This window comes from Perca fluviatilis, chromosome 1 (assembly GCF_010015445.1).
Source record: "Perca fluviatilis chromosome 1, GENO_Pfluv_1.0, whole genome shotgun sequence".
Lineage (NCBI taxonomy): Eukaryota > Metazoa > Chordata > Actinopteri > Perciformes > Percidae > Perca > Perca fluviatilis.
In genome coordinates, this window is record NC_053112.1 from 40,520,139 (window position 1) to 40,546,532 (window position 26,394).

Below are 26,394 nucleotides of genomic sequence, written 5' to 3' on the forward strand. Positions count from 1 at the left end.
CAGTTTAATGCAGCCTTTACTGATGTACTGTACACACACACACACACACACACACACACACACACTTTCTGTTTCTATGCACTATTTACCTGTGCCTCTCTTACTCACACACACACACTCAAGAACACAACACTATATAGCACCAAGTGGAGTTGATAAATGAATCATCAAATAAATAAAGTCCAATATTACCTTGGCGCATGTGTCTCAATGCCTTCTTATCTTCCTATTCTCCACAGAATTCAACTTTAATCATCCACTTAACTCCCCTACTGAGCGGGGGAGAAATCACCTTTTTTTCTTTCTATCAAAGCCAAAATCAAACGAATGAAGAAAGAACCTGCTCCAGTGGGGATTGCAGCCATGTGAAATCTCATCATGTGAAATAGGTGCTCGTCTGGCCTGGTCTCAGTGGTTCCAGTGAAAAATCCCATTACAGGGTGACACAGAAATAACCAAAGCACCTCTTCCCTAAGCCGGTCTGCTTTTTCGTTTCCACTTACACCTTCTCATTATTCTCAGCCTTATTCTCTCATCCACTTGTCAGAACTTTTCCAGGTGGCTGATTCTTACCTTTCCTTAACTCCTCTTCCTGGCTTAATCTCAGTTGATATTCTTATCACAGGTTTTATATCTAATCCTCCTCTTTATCTACCTCTCTTTTTTTTGCCATCTCGGCTACTCCGGCCCTGCTCCTTTGCGCCCTCACTTCGTCATTACTTTCAATAATTTCATCATTTCTTCCTCCTCTCCACCTCTGCCTTGCTTCCTTCTTATGTTTCTCCTCACATCAAGACATCAAGGCTAACATGAATCCATTCCTCTGAGAGATTTTAATGATTGCTACCGTGATAACTTGTGTATTTTGACCTAGACCATCAAAGCCAAAAACTCATTCATTTATGAACACTGTTTTTATGTAGTTTATTTGGTTCATAACTCAATCACACAAAGTAAGTGCATGGCTTTCTAAATGGATGCAAACCCAACCTAGTCTCGCAGCCAGACCTATCTCCACAGCACTGTGAAGTAAGGTCTGGCTACACAACATATACATTCTAGGATAGGAGAAAAAAACGCTCTTTGCATTCCTTTAAACCAATCACAATTGTCTTGAAGTAGTGCTAAACTCCGGACACAGAGACGATAATAAAATAGTCTTGGGAAGGAACGTGTTTTGGTGGAACATTTGCACCACACTAAATAAAACGCCACATAGAATATTAAATGAAGTTAACTGTTCACACAATACATTAACGTGAGCTATTTCAATTAGCTGGATACATGGTTAAACCTCATTTGCTCTAACCAGTGTATCGCCGTGTGTACTTTGTCCATAGAAAATCCCACCAATCGGTCCCAAAACGTCCCAGTTGGATTGTAAATTACATTAGATTAGATTCAACTTTATTGTGATGATGAACAAAGACAACGAAATGCAGTTTGCGTCCAACCAGAAGTGCAAAAAGAGCAGAAAAGTGCAATGTGATAAACAAGTATAGACAGGACAAGAAATATAGTGCAGTGTAGACAGTAGTGTACAGTTGGTTTACAGAAGGTGGTTTAGAGTAATATACTGTCCTTCCAGAAAAATGCAGAGTTTTTTTTTGTGATTGTTGCGGGCAAAAATCCTTGATTATGCGGCACATTTTCTTAAAAAAAAAACGATGAAATATGCGGGATATTTATGTAATTTTATGCAATGAAATTGTGGGAACTTGCAAAAATTGCGGGAACTTGCAAAAACAGCAGGAACTTGCAAAAACTGCGGTTTGATGAAAAAAAGAAAAAAAGTGATTCCCCAACACCCTGCTTTTCGATGATGTTCACGTCGCGTAATTACGTCACTTCATAACGTTCCCATGGCAACAGGGGAAAATGGCTAAAAGTAAACCCAACATTTTTCAACTTTTTTGCAACGAAAATGTGTGAAAATGTGTCCGTCTGTCCCAATTATGAAATCATGCAAGCCCCGCATATTTTGCGCGGAAATCTGCAATTTATGTGGCAAAAATGCGGCATATTTGAAAAAATGCGTGCCCCGCATAAATATGCGGACTTTGGGTGATTATGCATTGAATTATGCGATCACGTTTTTCTGGAGGGACTGAATATTGTGTGGCTATGTAATATGAACAATGTATGTTACAACATGTACAGATATGTGCAATGTAGTAGCAGTAACATTATAATAGTAGTCAGAATAATATAGATATATGCAGTGTATTATTATAAGAAAAACAGAATAAATATGGTTATTCAGTGAACCATATAGACAGATATGTACAATATGTACTGCTATGTGCAGTGTGGTAACTGTACCATTGTAGTGCAGAAACATGCAGTAAACATAGGGCTAGACAATATATCGATATTCTATCGATATCGTGATATGAGACTAGATATCGTCTTAGATTTTGGATATTGTAATATGGCATAAGTGGTGTCTTTTACTTGTTTGAAAGGCTGCATTACAGTAAAGTGATGTACTTTTCTGAACTTACCAGACTGTTCTAGCTGTTCTATCATTTGCCTTTTCCTCACTTAGACATTATGTCCACATTATTGATGATTATTTATCTAAACCCTAGAATATCGCCACAATATCGATATCGAGGTATTCGGTCAAGAATATCGTGAGATCTGATTTTCTCCATATCGCCGAGCCCTACGTAAACATATTCTTTGTCAATATTTACAATCATTCCCAAAAAGAACCAAGAAGGCATGCCTTATTGCACGATCGGAATGTTCTTCAAAAACTTGCCATTTTCATAGTGTAGCTCAAAATGCGTTGGTGTTTCCCATAGCGAAGGAATTTTAAGAAAGGCATCACACTGAAAGCGGACATCCAGCTTTATCCTGAAAATGTACTTTCATTGATCCAGACTAAACCTAACCTAACACTTACCCTGTTGACCCCTGGTTTATTACAGATGGCCCAGTGATAATTCTAACCATTGCAAGTATAGTTAAATAAATAGATAAATACATAAAATGAATCATTTTGATGGTTTATTACCACTTTGCCTGTTTTCTGTGCCTCCTCATCACTCCTTTGCTGCAAGTCTGTGGCAGTGATAACTTCATCAGCTCCCATTCCCCTACACTTCATGCACGCACAAGAACACACACACACACACACTTGGTTCCCTGTCAAGGAAAATAATAAACAGATTAAAGAAAAAACTGATTAGAAAGACAGTCACATCTTCCTGATTAAAGACATTTGGCATTATAATCAGACAAATAGTGAGTCTGGATCATGGGGGATGATGCACAATCTGTTCTTTAGTTAATCTGTGAGAATTGGAAATTTCATAATATCTATTTTAGGTATAAAACTGACCAAATGCCTTCCCCACATCCTTTTTCTTTCATATTTAAGAACAAGTACACTTGTATGGCAAAAACATCTTTCAAACCCAGCTCTGACTCCTCTTTAAAATCCCAGAAATTAAGTCAGGCAAAACTTATTTTAAATAAAAATAAATCGCTAATGGGTCTTAAATGTCGCCAAATCTAGAGGGAAAGTTGCTAAATTAGCACCAATTGTTGGCACATGCTAGCTAACTGGAAACACGCAAGCGCTAGTCTGTCCCAGCTCAGATTCATTTTGCGAACCTGAAACCAACTGATCGTAACGATTGATTGAGGTGAATTCATTTTGCTACGAAACTTTGCTATTTGAAATGCTACAGATTTTATGGCTTTCATGCTCCAACCTTGCTCTATAACATAGCATGGAGAGTCACTCTGCTAAAAACCGCCTGCTCTGTCAGCCCTCCATTCACTGTTGTGTGTAGGAGGTTCATTATTGAAACAACATTCTATTGATACATTGGTGGATCTTCCAGAAGGTCGTTGACTTAACCTTTTGTGTTCATTTTCAGCAGTGTGCTTGAACAGCTATGAATGCCACAATTGTTCTGTCCATTGCTGTTCATCGTGTCTGCACAAGGGGGTCAAGTATTATGTGTATACGAGCACGTGTAAGCGTGCAGTTTCGTGTGGGTGATTTTACATGCATGTGCTATTCAGTGCATACTAGCACCTTATTACACAATCAGATTATGCCTGTGTTTATCAGTAGCATGATTAATGGACTGGGCCGAATGGAAGCAGAGAGCACTAAGGATTAATTTGGGTACCTGACAATTTTTTATGTATGGGCTGTAAATTATGGTCCCTCTACCAAATGTAAGTGTATTATTGAAAAGGATGCTTCCACTCTAAGCATCAGTAATAGCTATGGTGTGTGTGTGTGTGTGTGTGTGTGTGTGTGTGTGTGTGTGTGTGTGTGTGTGTGTGTGTGTGTGTGTGTGCGTGTGTGTGAGGACGGATGGTAGTGTGGGTGGAGCACATGCATTTTTAAATTGAAAACATGACACACCCGCAGAGTTGATTTAGTACTACTGGGCTGGAGATGGGTTTTAACAGTGAATGCTACCTTTGAACAGTCAAGTGGAGAGACCGAGAGAGAACAATTGTATTCAGTCCTTTATTAAGGCATGGCCTTGGAAGTGTTTAAATGCTGCTACCATTGTGCGTTCATCATCACGTCGGGGGCGCTAATTCCATGTCCAAACGAAAACTGGCATCATTATATATTGTAAATAAACTGACAGTGTGACTTGTATCAATTTTACTACCACATGCATTCTTATTCATTTCAATAACATACCCAAAATAAGCCTTTGGTTTTAAAGATATAGTTTTAATTTGCATCCCAATCCACCACCTTGTTCTTTAAAGTTAAAGACCCAAGCTGTGATCCAAATGCAAAGAATTAGGTGGGTGGGATGATGTTGCCAACATTCAACCAATCCTAATACAGTTTGGGCTACTACGACGAAACATGATAAACTAAGACAAAACTAAAAGTTGGTTTCTGTTTTGTCATTTGGAAATGGAATATGTAATAAATGTATTTCAATCAGGAGAGACTTCCTTGCAGATATGAACATATTTATTGTACAGACAAAATACGAAATGTGTAAAGTCTCTGGAGATTAGACTCCATCGAATCCATATGTTATAAAAGGTGTAGTGAAACCCAAACGTATCCCCCGATGGAGTCCAGACACTGGTGGTGGTGATGAAGGTGCACAGGGACCAATCGAGAGTGCCAAGTAACTGACGACACCCGGTGTACGTGGGTGAGACGACCGGTGGTTGAAGGGGAGGAGGCGGGACGCACTCTAGTCCAGAAACGACAACTGACAACCGCAGAGGAGAAAGCAGATTTCAAACAGGATGTCATGCTGTGATTGGCTTGTGATACCTGGCTGAATCTGATTGGTTTAACTAACAATGAAACAGCTGAATCTGATTCATTGACAAGTGAATGCCATGGAACAGCTGATCATATAGGAGTGATGAAAAAAGGACATTTGAAGTCTTCCTGAAAGAACTTACGCTGAGCTCCATTAGATGCATGAATTCTATACACTTGGATTTAATCAATTTTAATTAAATTATAAGCCATTTTTTACATGAGATCATAAAACTTGTTTTAACTTATATTTTATTCAACCTTTATTCAACCAGGATGTCCCTTTAGATGGAATATATATGAACACATATATACGCATGGATACACTGACAACTGTATAGATAGGCAAAATAAATAAAAATATTATTTTGTTTTTTATTTTATTTCATCAATGTATTTTTTTTCTTCTTTTGTGTGCATATTTTACAGATATTTGCCAGTCTCAAATTAACCATCGCTGTGTAGTCATAGCGCTATTCCAGCCAATCATAAGAGTGCAACTATGTGATTACCATGTGACCGATTATATGAGTGCTGCTCATGGCTACGCTAATATATATATATATATATATATATATAAAAGTGTGCTATTATCCAATATATGATCTGGACAAATCAATTGTCCAGTTGCATTTCAGGAACCGAGTTGAGCTTACTGACAAAATCATTTTAGCCGGCTAATGTCACCTAGCCTGGATTTAGTGAGCAATGTTGAACGAATGCGGCCCAGTTAGGTGGCATGCTAGCTGCATATCATTTTAACCGCCATTATAGCCTTCTGGGCTCTCATAACAGACTGCTAATCCAGGCAGAGGGGCGTCTGATGGTTGACAATAACTCGAGAGAGAGAGAGAGAGAGAGAGAGAGAGAGAGAGAGAGAGAGAGAGAGAGAGAGAGAGAGAATGGAAGTGATAAAGAAAGAGAGAGAGAAGAAGTCCGTGCCTTTGTGTACATCATATACCTCAGGGCAGGTCGCGGTTCACTGGCTGCCGTCCGCTAGATAAGGAAATACTTTATATGCAGATGAAGTGAATGATGAGTGCCCTTGGTAAAACCAGCCAAGACATGGGTCAGCTGTAAACTGGGATTTTTCCATCTTGACATGTCCTCCCTTCAGTGAAAATGCACTTTTTTTGGATTCTTGACCACAACCTTGTCTTTTTCTTCTAGCTGTCTTGGTGAATGTTCACAGGCATGAACAACTGAAATCATCAGTCAGTCCAGTTGTTAAATTGAAATCATGAAACCCCTTTGCTGCCGATCACTGTCTTCCTCAGCAGATGCTGCTGTACCATCTTGTCACATGAATTAATTAATCTCTATCTGGTGTTGATGGTGTTCTTCTCAGCAGATGCAGTTTGACGTGTTAGGCCCAAATATATAATAGAAGCTGACAAACGTCAGCTTGCATCAAGAGTGGACCCTCAAGCATATAAAATTGCAGCACACTTCAGATAAATTTTCCATCAGCAAGCGGTATGAAATATGTAATAATTATGCTATTAAACATTGGTATACTCAATAATGAGCTGGTTAAGATTCTGAGCGTGCAAGTCTCCAAAGTAAAGTAATGATCTCGCCAGGGACGGGCTCACACTAAAAACTATGAGGCCGCCTAGGGACTGAAAACCTTGAACAAAGTATGTGTGAACAAGAGTGTGGAATGTGAGTAAAAGCTCGAGCCAGAGCCTTTCTCTGTGTGTGTGCGTGTGTGTGCGCGCGCACGTGCATTTACTTATGTATGTGTGTTTTGCTTTCGTTTAGGCATAATTAAAAGCTAATATGCAGCAGAATCGGCTCTGTGCTCTCTCCTCAATTAGTAGTCATCTATAAAAAGACACACATTTCCATTCTTTATGCTGTCGCTTAATTATGATAGATTTCCTTCTTATTCTCCTTCGTTTACCCCTCACTTTTTTTCTCTCCCCTTCGTCTCTTTTCTATAATGAAAACATAACTAGCTGAGTCATTTTTAATCGACCATTATTATGGATTTTGATCAAAAGGAAGGTTTTTAGCTCACTACAGCAGTTTGATTTAAGACTGTTTTCTTTTCGTTCTTCATCATTATTGGTTTAACATATTAGGGCTCATTGGCTTCTACATAGAGACACAGAAAGACAAATGGGTGTTAAAGGGGGGGATTTTTTTTTCTTCTCTGACACGGCTGCACAAAGTCAATGGGGTATGTTATCTCCAAATTAAATGTGCCGTGCATTGAAGAATAGTGTTTGGATAATGTACTGTTCTGGGGAACATAGTGTATTGACTGTAAAATATAGTGCAAAGCCCCTTACTACATAAACAAGCATATTTAGCTTGGAAAATATCATTTGTATTTATTGGAAGAAAAAAAAACTTAACCATTCAATTTGTACATTTACTACTTTTTGTTTGGACTTTCGGTAACAATTTTACTTGAAGGTATCTACATAAGAGTGACATGACTGTCATGAACACGTGATACTGTCATGACACATGAACACTAACCCTAACACTAACCATAACCATAACCATAACTTGTCATGACAATAACCGAAAGACACAAGTAGCGTTATGTCATAAACATTTATGAATTGTTTATAATGTTTATGACACGTTCATGACAGTGTCATGTCACTTTTATGTAGATACCTTCAAGTAAAGTGTAACCAGAATTTCTTTAACTATGTCCTCTCTTCTAATGTCACTTTGAGAGTCTTCTCTAGCGATCCTTCGTGGGATGAAGGCAGGGGTTAATGTGGGCCGGAACGATCCAGAACGGCGTTCCTGCACCTTTGATTAAATAAATGAATCTCTCAGTTTCATACGTCAGTTTTTCCTGTTTGTTTAAAATGAGGCGTAATATCCATTCCATTGTTTCCACTATTCATTCCCAGCAGTGCACTGTTGTGAGTGCATTCGCAAGGCAAGTGTCTGTAGTTGGTTCACATGTCTGTGATAATAGCCGGACAGTCGCCTACTATCTAAACCGGTAAAGCCAGTTGAACAGGTGAAGTTTATCAATAGTGAACGACACGGTAACGCGCTGAAGATCCCGTGTTTTTAGCTGAGCTAGACAGAGAATATTGGGTTAAAACAAATCGGTGATGTTGTTTTGCCCTCACTGTTCTCCTTGAAGTTTGCTGAACCTAAATGCAGCCCCAGTACGTTTTGTGTGAAATGACTGTGGCGGATCATAGGGTGCCAGATTTGGTTGAAGGTGATTTACATTGTGGTGATTGTGTATATCATCACATCCATCCCAGTGATGGAGCTACAGTAAATCCTGCACCACTTGTGTTTTGTTTTTCTTTTTTTTCTTTTCCATTTCTGACGGCATTCATGATTGCATGTTTGCGTTATTGATTCTGTAGGTGCTGTGGTTCCATTGCATGCATACATACACAAAAACAGTCAAAAAGACACACTTGTGCACACGGGCGTCACACATCAACGCCAGCTCAGGCACTGATCTGAGGAACACAGGAAAAAAAAAAAGAGATGATGGAGTGGTGCGCTTTCTCTGAATATGTATATTGGTTGTGAGGAAACTCATCATAGTCATAGCCAGTCACTCTCTCTCACACACAAACACACACACACACACACACACGCACACACGCACACAGACACACACACACACACACCGACACAAGCACGCTAATGCTTGAGAATTTCCAGGTGAGCTCACAACTTTAGATTGATGGTGTAGACAGAGCAGCATATGTTTTGTCATCTCTCTCTCTCTCTCCTTACTCTCTATTTCACTCTCTTATTGTCACTGCTTTAGTGCGGTCTATCTGGATCAATCATCAATCTCTCTGCTTCTTCAGTTCCTCTTCCTCTGCCTTTCTCTCGCCCTACCTCCCCCTGCACATCCCACTCCCTTTCGATATATTACAGGCAATCTTTATTCCGCATGAATCCACTTAGCACAATGGAGACTAAACAAATGTGTGTGTCAAATCCAGATGGCGTGATCCCAATGCTGTAGAGGGACAAAGAAGGAGGTGACAGAGAAGGAGGAAGGGATGGAGACAGAAAAGGAGTATCAAAAGAGGGGGGTTTCTGTAACGTGGTGGTCAATAAAAACGACGGCGTCTGCATAATGTCAGGCAACACATTCTCATGAACGCCTTCGTATGATATCGTACGAAAGGTTACGCACACTAAAACGTATGATGTCATACAAAAACTATGGTCACGTGACATCGGCTACAGAGCTCCGTGCAACAGAGCGGCAGTAGCTAGCTGTTTAAGCCGCTACAGAGCGCCGTGACGCGGCTACAGACCTCTGTCACAGCTCGTCATATCAGCGGCAGTTAGTAGATGTGTTTAGCCGCTAAAGAGCTCCATGACACCGGCTGCGGTGCTCCGCATGGTGCTCCGTCAGATCAGCGGTAGTTGTTGGTTCAGTTACCTGAGAATAGGTGACTGTGAGCCGGGTACAGAGCACCGTGAGCTGCCGGTCGTTGTTGGTGGTTCATTTACCCGAGAATAGGTGACTGTGAGCAGGGCACAGAGCACCGTGAGCTGCCGGTCGTTGTTGGTGGTTCATTTACCCGAGAATAGGTGACTGTGAGCAGGGCACAGAGCACCGCGACCTGCCGGTCATTCCGGCAGATATTACGGTTAAATTTAGGCAAGAAAAAGTGAGCAAAAAACCTAGTTAAGTTTAGGAAAAAGATTGTGGTTTGTATTAAAACACTCCCAAGAAACACGCATTTCCTGGGTGAAAGTCTTTTGTTTACCCCGAGACACGAACTCCACTGCCTGGATTGAAAGTCCTGCGTGTCACCCAAACCACCTCCCTAAGTGGCCAGCCACTTTCTTATACAGCAGCAGTCAATGTAGTGCGCAAAGCAAAAAAACAAACTGGAAATCATACAAATTACTGTGCTTATCTTTTCATAGCTTTTCGAAAGTATGGTTCATGAGAACAGGCTGTGTCAGGCAGCAGGAAGACTGAGATATGGCTGTTACAGCAAACAGCCAGTTGATTGCACATATAGACGTGTTCTAATTAAGTGGTTCCCAAACGTTTTCATATCAAGGACTCCTTAACTTACACACATTAGACGACAGACCCCCATTTGATAAGATTTTGTCCCATGGTCCCCCATCTGATAGGATCTTTGCTTTTAGATGTCTTAAATGACCTTAATAGTCATACATTCTGTCATTGTGTTATACTAATGTATGGAATTATAGTGAAAATAAATAGTTCCCCTTTTTGCTGGAGACCCCCCGGAACAATCTCAAGGATCCCACATTGGTAACCACTGTTCTAATTCACGACATGAAAACTTCGTAGCTGAGCACAAGCAAAACAGAAGATCTACAGTGAGTGAAGTGGCTCACGGTAAACTCTGACCAACAAATGATTTAATTCCATAACAGTTTATAATCCAATTAAAAACTAAATAATGCAACGCAATTTTTTGTTAACATTATAAAATTTGTCAACCTGGGTCATAATTGTGTCCTTTGGTATTGTCCAACTTTGCACTCCAACTCCATTGTGGAGATTCAGGAAACGTGGACTCAAACATTGAGGGGACAAGTCTCTAAACCAGATCGAAAGTAAACAGAATTTTAGCGTCCTGGATTAGCTATTGTAGTAGTAGTAGTATTGAATAAACTTTAGCAACCTTCCCGCTAACCACCAAACCAACTGCCTGCACTGGCAAGTTATCCCAGAAGGTCTATGTGCAATTATTTACAAAACCTAATCCAGGGGGCTAATTCCTGTGCGTGCTTTCAGTTGGACTCAGACACAAGCATTTTAAATGTTTTATTTGAAAAGCTTTAGGATGCTCAAGCTGTTTGCCCAGCTTTCTTGACAGTCTAAACAGAGTTGCCAAGTCCAAAGTTAGCATCACCTATTAGTCAGAATCAATACAAAAATAGGAATAGTTTCCTTCAAAGCTTTGCTCTTGAGTCAATCTAAAATAAATTGGAAAATAGTCAATTACCATTGGATGTCCATGGATCCCAGCCTGGCCCCCAACCTGGTATGCCTGGGCCACGATAGGGGCCTGGATTGGGTTCGGAAAGAGGAAACAGGACACGGTTAGTGCTGAAAGATTTAATTTCCATCATTGCAGCTTTACAGCTCACATTGCAACAACTACAGCTACTGTTGTTCATGTTCTATTGTTGTCGCTTGCCACTACAGCGTTCCAGCTAAATACTGGCATCCACTTGTCGGCTCTGACTCTGCTGTATAGTTTATTAATCTCACTCCCTGCTTTCTGTGCAATCTTTGCTAAGTGTATGTTTACAGTAAATAATGTCATAGTCTCCACCGCCTGTGTATATGCAATCCCATCATACGTAAATTCGTTTTACAGTAGTTGTCACTGTTATTTACACACACTTATATCGGCACCATAGACTAAACCAACTATCATAGTGTGGCTGCTTTAGTTGACAGTATCTAACATTGCTTTCACAGCTGAGCTGTTTGCTTCGTTTTAACCAAACCCTGGATAGCAGTTCATTTGGGGTGGTGTGAAAGCTCATTCAAACTCTGGTGTGGACCAAACAACCAAACTCTGGTCCCCTTGAAAACTAAGAGTTCCAAGTGAACCAGAGTTCGGTTAACTTCAGATAGCAAAGCAATCCGACCCAAATACAGGAAATGAACCAAAAACAGAGCATTTACTGGCCTGCAATTTCAAACTTACACACAATTTACAAACTTATATAAGGGATGATAACTTCCACATCCATAACCTATTATGACCATACATTGCTTGTCAACACATCATCTCTCTCTCTCTCTCTCTCTCTCTCTCTCTCTCTCTCTCTCATCAGGGCCTCTCCTTCACTCGGTTCTCTTTAAAGCAGAACCAGAAAAGCCAAGACGTTATAAATTCTGCGTTGCTTCATTATTTCTGAGACCAGAAGTGTCGGCAAGTTTCACTCTGATATTATGTCCAATAGCAGTGTTTCCTCTATGTTGATTTGACCGTGGCGGCCCCCCATGGCAACATTTCTGCCCCCCACGGTATCAGAAATAGAAATAGGGCTGCATTGTTAGAGTGCATGTCAGAAAACGTTTGTATTTTAGGTGCATTATTTACATGCTGAAGTAGTTACACTGCATTAAGATAATGTAATTAATAGTGGGTTTATTGTTATTTGCTACAGAATGCTTGAGATCAAAGTTGGCCTATATAGTAACTCAAAAAATACAGTTCAATCACAACTGAAAATATGCCTCATTGTGTGTGTGAATAGAGGTGAATAAATATATTTGTTTGTGTCAGTTCCATTTCATGGGGGGGGGGGGGTGTTCGGACCTGCCCCCACTGCTAAAAAAATTCCTAAAGGAAACACTGCAATAGACAGCGCCCGTTTCCACTATGTGACATTTGTTCACTATGTTTGCCACGTTTGACAAAGTGCAGTGTGAAAGCGAACCGAACCAAATGACAATTTGCAAAAAGTGAGCAAAACAACTAGTTAAGTTTAGGAAAAAAGATTGTGGTTTGTATTAAAACACTCCCAAGAAACACGCATTTCCTGGGTGAAAGTCTTTTGTTTTCCCTGGGACACGAACTCCACTCCCTGGCTTGAAAGTCCTGTGTGTTAATGCCCACCCATCACCCCAACCACCTCCCTAAGTGGCCAGCCACTTTCTTATACAGCAGCAGTCAATGTGGTGCGCAAAGCAAAAAAAACTAACTAGAAATTACTGTGCTTATCTTTTCATAGCTTTTTGAAAGTATGGTTCATGAGAACAGGCTGTGTCAGGCAGCAGGAAGTAACTGTAACTGTTACAGCAAACAGCCAGTTGATTGCACATATAGACATTTTCTAACAAAAATGTTGCAACTTAACCTCCGAATCACACCGAGTCTACCGAACTACTGGTGTGAAACCGCCCTTTGCTCATTGCTACTCTTTTTATAATGACAGCCCTTACATAATTCACCAGGCTCACTCTGATAGCTGTGCTGTAAGGCAAGTTTTCATTTCATCAATAAAAGCAACCATGGCTTAACAAACCTGTTAGAGGAGTCCACCTGTGTTCACAGAGTTAGGGTTACAGTATGTAACCATGCAGTCATATTGTCATCTTGTATGGTAAAAGAACAGGTGTGCTCCCTCTAACTAGGCTGGTATTTTGTTGTTTTGACTTGCTTTTGCCAGCTAAACGAAGGCATTCTCTCTCCCCGCTTTCATTCCTTCTTTCTTTACAGCCTTTGTGAATATCTTTCCCAGGCGGCTGAGCTGAGGGATAAGTCTACTGTAGAGGAGGGGGAGAAAAAGGAAGAGGAAGAAGAACGAAGAGAGGTAAAGGAGATAGGGTAGCACTGAGCCGGTCTCTATCTCCCAGTGAAATCAGAGTTTTTCCAGTCAGAGCGCGTTCTCTATTGACCTCTGCCCCTTATCGATCCACCACTCTTAATGTACTCCATGCGTGTGTTTGTGTGTTTTAAGAAGAGGCAGGGAGAAACCGAAAGTAGCAGGTGTTGTGTGTGTGTGTGTGTGTGTGTGTGTGTGTGTGTGTGTGTGTGTGTGTGTGTGTGTACGTGTACGTGTACGTGCAAATGCGTGTGTCAGCGTCTGATAATCTTCAGTAAGTGCCTTCACAACCATAAAAAACCAGTAGGGAATATTCTGTTTTATCAGCAGCAACTCGCTAAAGAAAAGAAGATAGCTGCCTACAGAAAGTAGTTCAGTGTGTAATGTGTGCGTGGAGGTGGGGTGGAAAATAAGGGAAAATATGGACAATAGACTTAAGCAGGGTGTGAGGATACATGCAACGTATTATTAAACTGAAGGGAAGGAGGAAAATACCAGGAGGAGAAAAGCATGGAGGTAATTTAAAGAGCTAAAAGGCTCATGGGATCACCAAGCATTTATCACTCTCGCTCTCTTTACTCGCCTCCCGTCTTTCTTCATAAACACTTGACAAATTCACACACATCCACACATGAACACCCATATACACCACTCCTCCCTTCATCCGCACAGCTGCATTTTTTTTTTTTTTTTTTATCTCTAGCCTTATTCCACAGCTTATGAATTTTTATAGGCCTCAATCAGAACACCTCAGCAGTGTTTTTCTATCTCCCAAAGTAATGGACTTGAACCACCTGAGAGTTCTTAGACAGCCCTGTATTCATAGAGCTAAGGAAGTCAAAATGAAATGGGGAGGAGAAGAGGGATGAAAGATAAGGACGGACGGGACGTGGATTAATAAGGAGGGATGGTGGGAAAAAGAACGTGCCTGCGGAGTGATCGCTGATTGCGGCTAGGGAGACAAATTGAGAGAGGTAGAGTGGCCTTGGCTTAAAAATGGATTCCTACTGGATGTCAACACATGTGTTAGCATGCATACAATCTCACACGCACAAACACATACACATGAATAAACACACACACACACACACACACACACACACACAAGACACACAAATGAGAGTCTGATTGTTTCTGGGTTGCTTTGCTCCTGACCCCCTCTCCCCCCCTAATTACAATCACTGACAAATGGAACTGCTTGGTAATGCAAAGGCAGGCACACACAATAACACACACACACACACACACACACACACACACACACACACACACACATGCCCACTAAAAGAGAGGAAGAGAGATGCACTGTTTTTGCTGATTAGGAGGTGTCACTGTTCTTTTTGGACTCAGACGCTGTATTTAGACACATAATGCACACACCTACACTTCACACACATACACACAGAGACACACACACACACACACACACACACATACTTTATTTCCCCAGCAGATGTAAAACAAAACTGCTCTGCATTTATTCTGTTGGAAATTGTCCCTATTGTGCCATCCGCGCCATGATGTGTAACCATTTGTCGAAATCAATGGAGCCCAGAAATTGGTATTATTCTTTCAATGGTTCATTCTCTCTCTCGCCCTCACTCTCCATCCCTCTCTCTCTCTCTCTCTCTCTCTCTCTCTTGCTCATGCTTGAATGCGAAAAAGTGATTACCTGAGAAAGAAAAGGGGTTAGTACGTTAGTGAAAGGTGGCTGTTGTGTGTCTGCTGTCTCTGTGAAAAGACCTCTGCACGTCTCCTACTTTATCTAGCCCCCACTTGTTTCGACTCAAATGTTACTACGCACGCACACACACACCTGCGCACATCGTGGCACAATGAGCCATCGACATAATAGAGGTACGCTGCGAATGCTCACAGGAAAGACAGTCCACACACACCGCATGTGCCAAAGTTGATTGCCTGAAAACAATGCTTCATCAGCTCTCGCCATAATCACAGCACTTTTAAAGATCTCGGGCTGAAAGACAGGGGAGCAGCACAATGCATAAACACAGCCATAAGCCAGCTCTATTCACAGGCTGTGTAGTTCTACCGACTGTTAAAGCCATTCCCGTCTCCACGACGCAACAATAGAGTGCAACAGAGAGACAGAGACTGAGGGACTGTATTGATATCGAGCTCTGCTGAATGGTCGGCTGACTAGCATTTACTGTCACAGCAGATGGATGGTTTAATTTTGGACTGGTGTGAGAAAAAAAAGTGGAGAGTGTGAGTTTTTGTGTATTTGTGTGTGTGTGTGCGTGTGTGTGTCTGTGGACGAGAGGGCCCGGGGAGGTGACAGCCGTTATCTTAGGCCTACAGACAGACACTTAGCCCTCCGCCAACCCTCAACCACTCGTCCCTATGGCATGCTCAGAAATGTCACGAGCTGGCACTGTCACTCACTACACTTGTGTGTGTGCGTGTGAGTGTGTGGGTTTGTCTGCGTTTGCATGTTGGTGCACACCACATCAAACTCCTCTGCTTGTACCGTGCGCGTGCAGTTTGAGTGTGAGCCCATGTGTCGATGAAAATTACGTCAAATATACGCCTGCTGCTTTGTGGATAGTTTTCTGTTTTTGCTGTTATTGTTCACACATGCAAACACCGAGCCACACTTACAAATAGACACACATAGCAATGTTTGGAGTGCGAGTATCTCTGCTATAGCTGCAAAGATACAGAGCTTTTTTTTTAAATATAATTAGATTTAGAGTTGTTTTTACTAGATCTTAGTGCTGCATTTGACACAATTGACCATTCAATCCTGTTACAGAGATTGGAACACTTGGTTGGCATTAAAGGAATTGCTCTGAGTTGGTTTAGGTCCTATTTCTCTGATCGATCTCAATTTGTGAATGTTAATGATAAATCCTCCAAGTACGCTAAAGTTAGCCATGGGGTTCCTCAAGGCTCAGTGCTTGGACCAATTCTATTCTCCTTATATATGCTTCCTCTAGGCAATATTATTAGAAAACACTCAATTAACTTTCACTGTTATGCGGATGACACCCAATTATACTTGTCAATCAAACCAGACGAAACCAGTCAGCTAGCAAAATTTCAAGAGTGCATTAAGGATATAAAATCCTGGATGACCTATAATTTTCTGATGTTAAACCATCTAAAACAAACCTCAAGAACAGCCTTTTTTCATCTTCGTAACATTGCCAAAATTAGGAATATCCTGTCTCAAAACGACGCTGAAAAACTAGTCCATGCATTTGTTACTTCCAGGCTGGACTATTGTAATTCCCTACTGTCAGGTTGCTCAAATAAGTCTCTTAAGACTCTCCAGCTGATCCAGAATGCTGCAGCGCGTGTTCTCACAAGAACTAAGAAAAGAGATCATATTTCTCCTGTATTAGCTTCTCTGCATTGGCTTCCTGTTGAATCCAGGATTGAGTTTAAAGTCCTTCTCTTGACCTACAAAGCTCTAAATGGTCTAGCACCATCATATCTAGAAGAGCTCCTAATACCCTATTGTCCCACTAGAACACTGCGCTCCCAGAATGCAGAGTTACTGGTGGTACCTAGAGTCTCTAAAAGTAGAATGGGAGCTAGAGCCTTCAGTTATCAGGCTCCTCTCCTATGGAACGAGCCCCGATCTGGGTTCGGGGGCAGAAACTGTCACCTCATTCAAGAATGAACTTAAAACTCTCCCATTTGATAAAGCTTATAGTTAAGGAGTAGGGAGTTGCAGTGTTCACCTAACTGGCCCAACTGCTTCTCTTCATAATTGTTAGATTAATAATACATAACAAAGTAGGGGAGGCAGGCCAGCCAAGCCAGATCCGGCGGGGGAGAGTTCTAAGCCCGAAAAAGCTACCTCTCCTTATGACCTGTCTCTCTTAGTTACCTGTTATGTTTACGCTGTTATAGTCCTAGACTGCCGGGGGACTTCCTTCCTTTGACACACTGAGCTGCTCTCTCCTCTCCCTTTCTATTACTGTTTCTATTACTGTTACTATTACTATTACTATTTGTGTGCAGCCCGTCCCAGAAATGCTTGTTACTAATCCTAGCTTCTGGGGAGTTTACTCCCGAGTCTCTTTTTTCCCCCAGCGTATTTCCTTGGAGAACGTTGGCACCAAGACCCTGGTTGCAGCTGTCGCCGTGGTCCTTCGCACTCCCTGCTGAGCTCAGCGATGCCCTGCAATGTCATGCTACGTGCCTGCTGAACCCTGCAGCTTCCGCTCACATCCAGTCACTGTTCCATTATTAATGTGACTACTATCGCCACTATCGCACCCCCAACGCGTCAGACACCGCCTACCAAGAGCCTGGGTCTGTCCGAGGTTTCTTCCCAAGAGGGAGTTTCCCTTCCTATTGCACTGGCTACTTGCTCTTGAGGGAATTACTGGAATTGTTGGAATTGTTGGGGCTTTGTAAATTATAGAGTGTGGTCTAGACCTACTCTATCTGTAAAGTGTCTCGAGATAACTTATGTTATGATTTGATACTATAAATAAAAAAAATTGAATTGAATTGAATTGAAATTGAATTGAATTGAAATTGAATTGAATTGAATTAAAACACCACAAGATATTCCTTTCTTCACTTATTATTTGCATATGATTTCTAGTTTTAGGATATGGTTTATTCATTGGTTTAACGTAGGGGAGTTTGACCTGGCAATATACTGTATGTGCAGGCACAGATCCACTCTACTGTCTAATAACTTTAGCCAACAAAGAATATTCACCACCATAATCATAGTAGGCGGTTTTGTTCTTATAAACCATGCACTATGATTTTTCAGTAATTACATAATTTGTTTTGAAGCAGTTGCTACAGATGTACGTGAGCATATCATAAGTGGTTAAATGTGGCTAAATGCAGCCAGAACACACAGTTACATGCTACTTTAGATTAGCAGGTGTAAAGCTCTTCTAAGCCCCTATTATGTCATGCGGATAACAAATGGTGAACATTCTGCGTTAGATGAAATCATTAGATAATGGTGCTGTGTTGAACGTTATTTAGAAGTGATTAAATTAAAAGAAGGTGTATTGATCCCTCCTGGGTGCAGAGGTGAGCACGGCAATATGGGTAGTGGAGGAGGGACTGGATTATTCAGCCGTGGGTTATACAGAGTGGAACATCTGGTCAGAAAGCACAGAAAGCAGTGTTTCCCCTAGGTAGACGGCTTTGGGGCGGTGCACGCAGGTAATTAATTTAAAAAGAAAATGTCACTTTTGAAGCACATTCGCCTGTGCTTCACTATTCTTTCCTTCTTCCAAAACATTGGCGAAGAACACAGCAAATGCCAGGAGTTGAGTTTTCATTGAAATAAACTGCATAACTGCTTGCCAAAGCTGACAAGCAATGTTGCTTTTAAAAGGCTTAAAAGGCAGAGTGAAACAGACAGGGCAAAAACAGCATCACCGATCTGTTTTAACCAAATATCTCTGGCTCTGGTAAAGCTCAGCTTAAAACACAAAAATGCCAAAATCCGTCAGCACGTTAGCTTGTCGTTCACTCCCGAGCTTGATTGTAACAGGTACCAATAACTTTATCTTCCCTTCACATGTCTTTCCCATGGATCAGGCTGGGTATTGTTCAAAAATATTTGGTACTGATACCAATACTGTGCCTGCGATACCGTTTCCTAAACCAGTATCAAAAATTGAACATTTTTCGATACAAATTTTACAAAACAAAAATAAATTACAACAATGCACATTTTGGCCCAAATCTACTAAGTGAGCCCCGTCTCTGTGCGTTACGTAGAATTGTTCCTGCCTGTCTCTATGGTGTGTTACGTTAGACAGCCAATCACAAACATTTTAAGATCTAGGTAGAAGCATGCTACATGCTCATTGGCTCAACGACGCTGATGAGATTTACTCCTTAGGTATTGAAATTGGGTACTGAATGACGAGGCATTTTTCGATACTCAATACTTTAGAAGCGATTTCGGTCTGTGCTTAAAAAGTATTGAACTCGGTACCCAGGCTTACCCACGGATGTTTTATAAGACCTTGATACAGCATTAGAGGCTGAGCCACTTTCATTCCTATGAGAGTTGCTCAGTGGCGCATATGCCAAAAAAGCTTCCGGGTTTTGTTCCGTTATGGGCGACCCACTGAATATGCGCAGTATAGAAATAGAACAGAATAGAAAGAGCCATAACCGACCTTGTTTGCAGTTCAAGTTGTCCTGGCAGCAGTTTTTTCAGACGTCTCTTTTACAATGGTGGCCTATGGGGAAAATCCTTTCTGAGTCACAGGGGGATTTTCGTTGCAATACCACTGGAAAACAATTGGCAGAAAGACTGAGTGCTGTTCCTGGAGGTCTGTTCTCTCCTCCTCCTCCTCCTGAATATGAGTGAACGATGTTTAATCACTTAGAAAGAGCAGTTGGTAAAATGTTTGTCTTCACCCCTGATCTCATAATCGTGCAGTGGAGAAGCGAAGTTTGATAAATAATGATATATGCTCGCTACAAGAGAAAAAAAATACTTAAAGGTGCAGTAGGTAAGACTTATAAAACTAACTTTCTATCATATTTGCTGAAACTGACCCTATGTTCCAGTAGAACTACATGAAGCAGGTAATTTAAAAAAAAATCTGGCTCCTCTGGCACCACCTCCAGCCTGTAGTGCAATTTGCAGAAATCCACCGCTCCCTGTTCAGATGCACCAATCCGGGCCGGGGGGAAGGGGTGTCTAACTGCGTGTCAATCACTGCTCATGCACACTCATTCATTCTCCCTTGTGGGGGGAGGGGCTTGGGAGACAGTTTTGGGCTTTAGCGGAAAGAGGGGAGGGACCGAGAAGTTGTCGATGTCCACATTTTTTGGCTAAGTCCTGGATCATCACAATCCTACCTACAGCACCTTTAAGATATACCATTCTCACATTATTGTGGTTCACTCACTTGGGGGGCATAACAGATGATAGAACTGTCACTCTACAGCATTTCTAGAACACCGCCCACATCTGTCTGAGACTTTTATCTTGTGTCTATCTGTTTTGCAATACAACCATGCAGTACCCCAGAATGCAGGAAGCCAGCTTTTCAGGAATTTCCTCTAAAATGTTCTTCGTTATTATTCATTAATATTAGTATAATTACCATGTGGCATGACAGGTCCATCTTGGATTTATGGAAAGCATGCTGCCTACACAAACAGCTGTTTTAATCAGATAATCATTTCCTATGCCCCCACAAGGTATTATTTGGGCAAAATAACACCTACGGCATATTTCAATAGCATCTGACATTGTTTATCTGTGATATGCTTTTCCCAACCAGCTGCCATTAAACATAGTTTGAGTCGTGCTGCAATTTTCTGTGAGGACTGAGATATTGAATGCACTTCATACTGTTTGCTAGAGTTTCTCCCTGTAAGGAGTCCTCCTCAGCTACTACAGCTACAACAAGTCTCAAGACTACTGTAATCATGAAACTAGTTGTTGATTTTGCTGAACAAGGTCAAGCAGGTAAATAGTAAGAATGTCAGCAGCAGAGAGCAGTCTCATGGGTGTCAGTTGCAGAGAGCAGTTAACTACTAAAGTACATCACAATCACAATCACATGTGGTCAGACAAACTGTGATTCCTCAGTGGCTTCACGGTAGATCTTACAGGCAATCTACTCTCATTCACACAAGATTTGTAATTTGTAACCATTTGACTACGTTGGGATTTAAAATATAATGGTATTTTTTTCATTAATTTGTTGATTATTGCTGAGATTCAATATGTATCACAGGGCATTAAAACTTAGGATGGACCTATAAGATCTAATAATCTTAACAATGCATCGTAGGGAGATTTTCTTTTCTCTGCATGCTGCTGTTGACTCCATACTTGAACTGGCCCAACAGAAAATCTCCAATTTCTTGCCATGGCTGGATTTATGCCTGTGGACCAGGCCCCCACGAACAGTGCTCAGCCTTTCCGCTGATTTTGGCCACTGGCAGTATTGCAACGAAAAATGTCTCTGCTAAGCATTTTTCCTATAGGCAGTTGTAAAAGAGATATCTGTAAAACTGCTCAGTGTTGTAGTCCAGGGTATACGCTGGTATACGGCGTATACTTACTTATTTTTCAGTCAGCATTGCGTATACCCACTTCTAAACCCCCCCTGATGCGCACCAGTCAGTAATATCTGTGAGCCAGATTGCCCATTTTTTCCTCAAGGATAGTGAAGCCATGACCCACCCTCCTCTGCCTCTAATTGGCTGGTACTCGCTGCTTTCACTGATGAGATTGGTTAACTTTAGGCATGAGGACTGATGAGCCAATCAGAGGCAGAGTAGGGCGGGTCATGCCGAGGAAAATATCGCTAATACCTCAGGTGCCAGTGGAAAAAAAAAAAAAAAATACCTCAGGTGCCGGTGCCACTTGACTACGATAACGGCAGCAGAACAAACAACAGCTGAAGAAACAACCCAAGCGGCGGTGTGCCACCCCAGTTGATGGAAGACATAATTCTCAGGTAAGTTTTAAGGTGGTTTCCAAATTAATCATTATTTTAAACTACTGGCAAATTGCCAGTGGCAATATGACTGCACATTTAGAGGAGAAGAGATTTTGCCACCAATAGTTAGTGCGAGTCGGCTAATGTTATGTGAAGCTAGCAACGTAGTTTGGGATAATGTGGGGAAACCGGGGCATTGTTGGTTTTCAGTAAGTGTTTAATCAACCCAGTTTATAAGAATTTCATACCAGACTGATGAAACTGATTATCTCAATGTCTATGAAGCTTGTTTATTATTGTAAAGGTCTAAATTATAACGTTAGCCAAGTTACTTAGCCCTAAATTATAACATTAGCCAAGTTACTTAGCCCTAACTAACCTATATGATCTAGTTTAATTTGATAGTAGCTAGGCTGGTAGTTGATTTTTAAGTAAGTTAAAACACAAGAATGGGGACAAATAGTTTAAGATTCAGCCTAAAACAATATTGAGGACTAATCAGACTGTCTTATTTTGTATAGGGACAGATAACAATGAAAAGGAAGGGAGATATTGCTGACTTTTTTGTAAAGAGGCACAAATCAGGCCCAGATCAGGCCCAGGCAGACCCCACCCCTGAAACCAGCAGCCCTGGCAGCTCTCAACCGGGAGCTAGCCAGGCAAGTCAGTGTGAGCATAGACAAGGACCCAGTCTACCACCACCAGGTCAGAACATACAGGCAGTAAATTGCATCTCCAGTTTAATGAAAAGTGAAGCCTTACACTGTAACAAAAGGTGATTTTGACAGATTAAGCCTCATTTTGAATGTTGATTTAGCTTGTAAAAGTATATGAATTTCTGTGTGATGTTATTTATTTTATTGCCGTTCTATTTGTTTTGTCTGTATCCATGTTTTTTTTTTTACAATGCTACTGTTATATAACATTTTGTACATTTTGTGTTAAATTTGTTTTTTTTTTGTTATTTCACTCACTAATCTCCTGTATGCTTCAGTTTTACTTGCTGAAAATATTTCCACTTGGTTATGCAGATTGTTAATGTAAAGAGGGGGACCCATGTCTTGCTGACGACTATTGTGATCACAGTTGTGTGTGTGTGTGTGTGTGTGTGTGTGTGTGTGTGTGTGTGTGTGTGTGTGTGTGTGTGTGTGTGTGTGTGTGTGTGTGTGTGTGTGTGAGTGTGAGAGAGAGACAGGGAGATGCATAATTATTTTTGTTGTTTCTGTAGACATCAATAATGACTGGCCAGACCTGTGGAGTGCTAAACAAACAGAAGACTTCAAATCCAAGAACCCCTGGTTGGGATCCAAAAACAAAAAATTGGGTAAGTTTAGGTAGATTGCTAGTTTGGGTAACTTCTGAAACAGATAACTTTTTGTGTGTGTGTGTGTGTGTGTGTGTGTGTGTGTGTGTGTGTGTGTGTGTGTGTGTGTGTGTGTGTGTGTGTGTGTGTGTGTGTGTGTGTGTGTAAAGGACCATACACACGTACAGCTGTGGATACAGGAGTAGTTACATTGTTTGCTTATGCTTCGCAGGATGTCTGGTCTGTAGCAGTATGAACTCCATTGGGATCGACAAGGAGCAAGGTGTATCGCTCTCAAGAGAATGGATGAACTTTGAAATTCAAGTGTCTGGCCAGGGAAGTAGAACAACAAGTTTGTCAGTCTTGAGAAATAAGGTGAGGAAACATGCGTTGTCCAAGGCCCACACTCAGGCTGTGAAGGTGGCAGAGCAACAGAAAGAAGCTGCCATTGAGAATGCAGTGGAGACTATGACTGAGTCCTACATGAAGGAAACTGAAGCTGTGTTTCGAACAGCCTACCATCTGGCCAAAAAGAACCGACCCTTTTCTGACCATGAGAGCCTCATTGAGCTGCAGGAACTGAATGGTGTATGTTGTATGTAGCCTTATGAACAATATAAGCTCAGACAAGAGGGCTGTCCTTCTGATCTCAAACATATCAAACTTGATGATGATTAATATCAACGGCCCACCAACTTCCAAGTTTGATCCTAGAAAATATACAAGGACCTGGTTGAAGAGCCATCGTGCTGCCTCTTCTGTGCGTTCTAGACAGTGCAGTGTGAAAGCTCCTGCAGAAAGCAAATTTGTCTGGAATATACTGTAGTATGGGCAAAGGTCAGAAACCCAGTGCTGGGTTGAGAGAGTATATCACTGTTGATGTTTTGTTAATGCATATATTTTTGTTAATTGTTAACTAAATATTGTTGTAACATATTATTTTGTTGAATGATTTACCGGTAAATGAACATGTTCAAAACAAAGCATTAATTCAAAAAATGATGATATTCAATATTTGTAGCGATATTTATATATATCTAACGAAGTATTCTATATAAATAGTGTTCAGCAATTGAAAACCAAATTCAATTTTATGACAGTGCACTTTTAAGTTTATCTGATTGGTTTTGATGTTTGGAAGAGAATGATTTGTGTGTTTTATTTAAGATGAAATATGAACAAGGATGCATTGTCAACTTCAGATTTGAAGTATTTTATTTAAATAAATGTGCAAAAAATAATCGAAACACCATGTTTGCCTCATGATAGATACATTTTACATTCATCCAGGCTGCTTGTGTGACCAGTATTAACTACAAACTGCTCCTAATCAAGTCATGATCATTTTATAATAGTGAGCAAGTAGAAATGACAGATTTTTGGGTAAACTAAATCATAGTCTTACATGTCACTGTTTCTAAAACAGGGCTTTTTTCTGGACTACTTAAAAAAACAAAAAAATACGTGAAAACTGAGAGTATACCCACTTCTCCAGGGACCACTACACCACTGAAACTGCTGCCAGGAAAACTCACACTGCAAACAAAGTCGGTTATGACTCTTTCTAGTCAGATCTTTTTTTTCTTTTGGGTTTCTGTAGTAAACCCAAAAACTTAGAATTTGTTTTTGGCGGATGTGCCACTGAGCAACTCTCATAGGAATGAACAGGGCCATTCATGTTGTATCCAGGTCTTATAATATATCCATGCTTTGGACACCATGAACATCATATGATACACATAATTCTTCTTAATAGAAGACACAAATACATGGAGTAAACCCCTCACACATAACGGCCTGTTTTTGGTCCACTTGGAGGACCTGCTCGACGAAATAGACGGACTAAAGCACACCTAAATCGCTACTACTCTCATGGCTTTCCCTGCCATCTTGAGTCTTGTGTGGCAAAGCCACCCACATGATTATGTCGCCATCTTCCTTTCTCTCTTCTGATTTGAAAATGGTGTGGTTGTGTTATGTATGTGTATGTTTTCTTCATCTTGTGTGAGTCTGTAAAACACACACTATTATAGATATCCTATGCATTGTAGGCTCACCCCCCACTTACACACACACACACACACACACACATGCACATTGCACACACACACAAACACAGATGCTCCACTGGCTTGCCCGCTAACCGTTGCATCTCTCACCACTTTATGCCACAGGCCCCAAACAAGCCATCTGCACTCGCGTTTGCCTCTGCCAGCCTGGCCCCGAGAGATGGACTGTGTGTGTTGTAGGTATGTGTCTATGAGTGCCTGTTTTTGTTTGTGTGTGTGTTTTTTTGTGTCTGTGTGCTAAATGCTAACATCAGCACAATAACAGGCTCACATTAACAATGCTAACGGAAAAAAATCAACTTTATTCTTTATTTGTCACATACAATTGGCAAGCAGTTATGATGGGGTCCAAGTCTCCTCGGTGCGAGTAGCCCCCGACATGAGTCAGCCCCGACGACCCGGGGAGCATGCGAAAGCAGAACCCAAATTGTAATGTGGGGAGGCAAACGTCAGGAAATATTGAAAAGTGTGAGCTGCAAGGTCTGTGGTACATTGTCATTGAAAATATCCCATTAACATTGATTTAGTAAAAGGGCCAAAACTCGTCTACGTTGACAATTGCGCCCCCTAATGGCCGACCTTCACCAAATTTGGTACAGAGCCTCAGAGTGGCATGCCAAACAAGCATCACAAGTTTCATGTCGATAGCAATTACTACGCGAGAGAAATTGCAATCGCAAGTGTCCCATTTACATGCATTGAGTTATTGGCCAAAACACATAAACGTTGATTATAGCACCACCTAATGGCGGATCTTCGCCAAATTTGGTACAGAGCATCCAGAGATGGTAGGTAACAAGTTACGTGCAGATCGGTTGCACGGCTTAGGAAGAGTTTGAAAAAGTGTGCAATGTGTAATGTGGGAGTTATAGACAAAAACACGTTTGACATCATTATAGCGCCACCTAGTGGTCCACATGTGTAATTTTGGGTAGGTGAGGTCCACGACGCATCTACCCTGTACATTTAAAGTTGCTAACATTAGTGTAAGTGGTGAATCCAAAGTTGGGTCCCCTAGGC

At 41.2% G+C, this 26,394-nt stretch overlaps 1 protein-coding gene and 1 long non-coding RNA gene across 2 annotated transcripts in view; both read left to right on the top strand.

Annotated features, from left to right (window-relative positions):
• Positions 1-16,260, top strand: part of LOC120569426 — a 105,665-nt gene extending 89,405 nt beyond the window's left edge. The window contains exon 3 of the long non-coding RNA XR_005640875.1: positions 13,468-16,260. This is a non-coding gene — a long non-coding RNA (uncharacterized LOC120569426). The remainder of the gene's footprint in view (positions 1-13,467) is intronic.
• A 5,700-nt stretch (positions 16,261-21,960) lies between these two features.
• On the top strand, positions 21,961-24,539 carry LOC120562209 (E3 SUMO-protein ligase KIAA1586-like). Its single transcript, XM_039805802.1, has 4 exons — positions 21,961-22,020; positions 22,524-22,707; positions 23,231-23,326; positions 23,538-24,539. The coding sequence occupies exons 2-4, from the start codon at positions 22,536-22,538 to the stop codon at positions 23,906-23,908; spliced, it is 639 nt and encodes a 212-aa protein (XP_039661736.1). The 5' UTR covers positions 21,961-22,020; positions 22,524-22,535; the 3' UTR covers positions 23,909-24,539.
• The last annotated feature ends 1,855 nt before the right edge of the window (positions 24,540-26,394 follow it).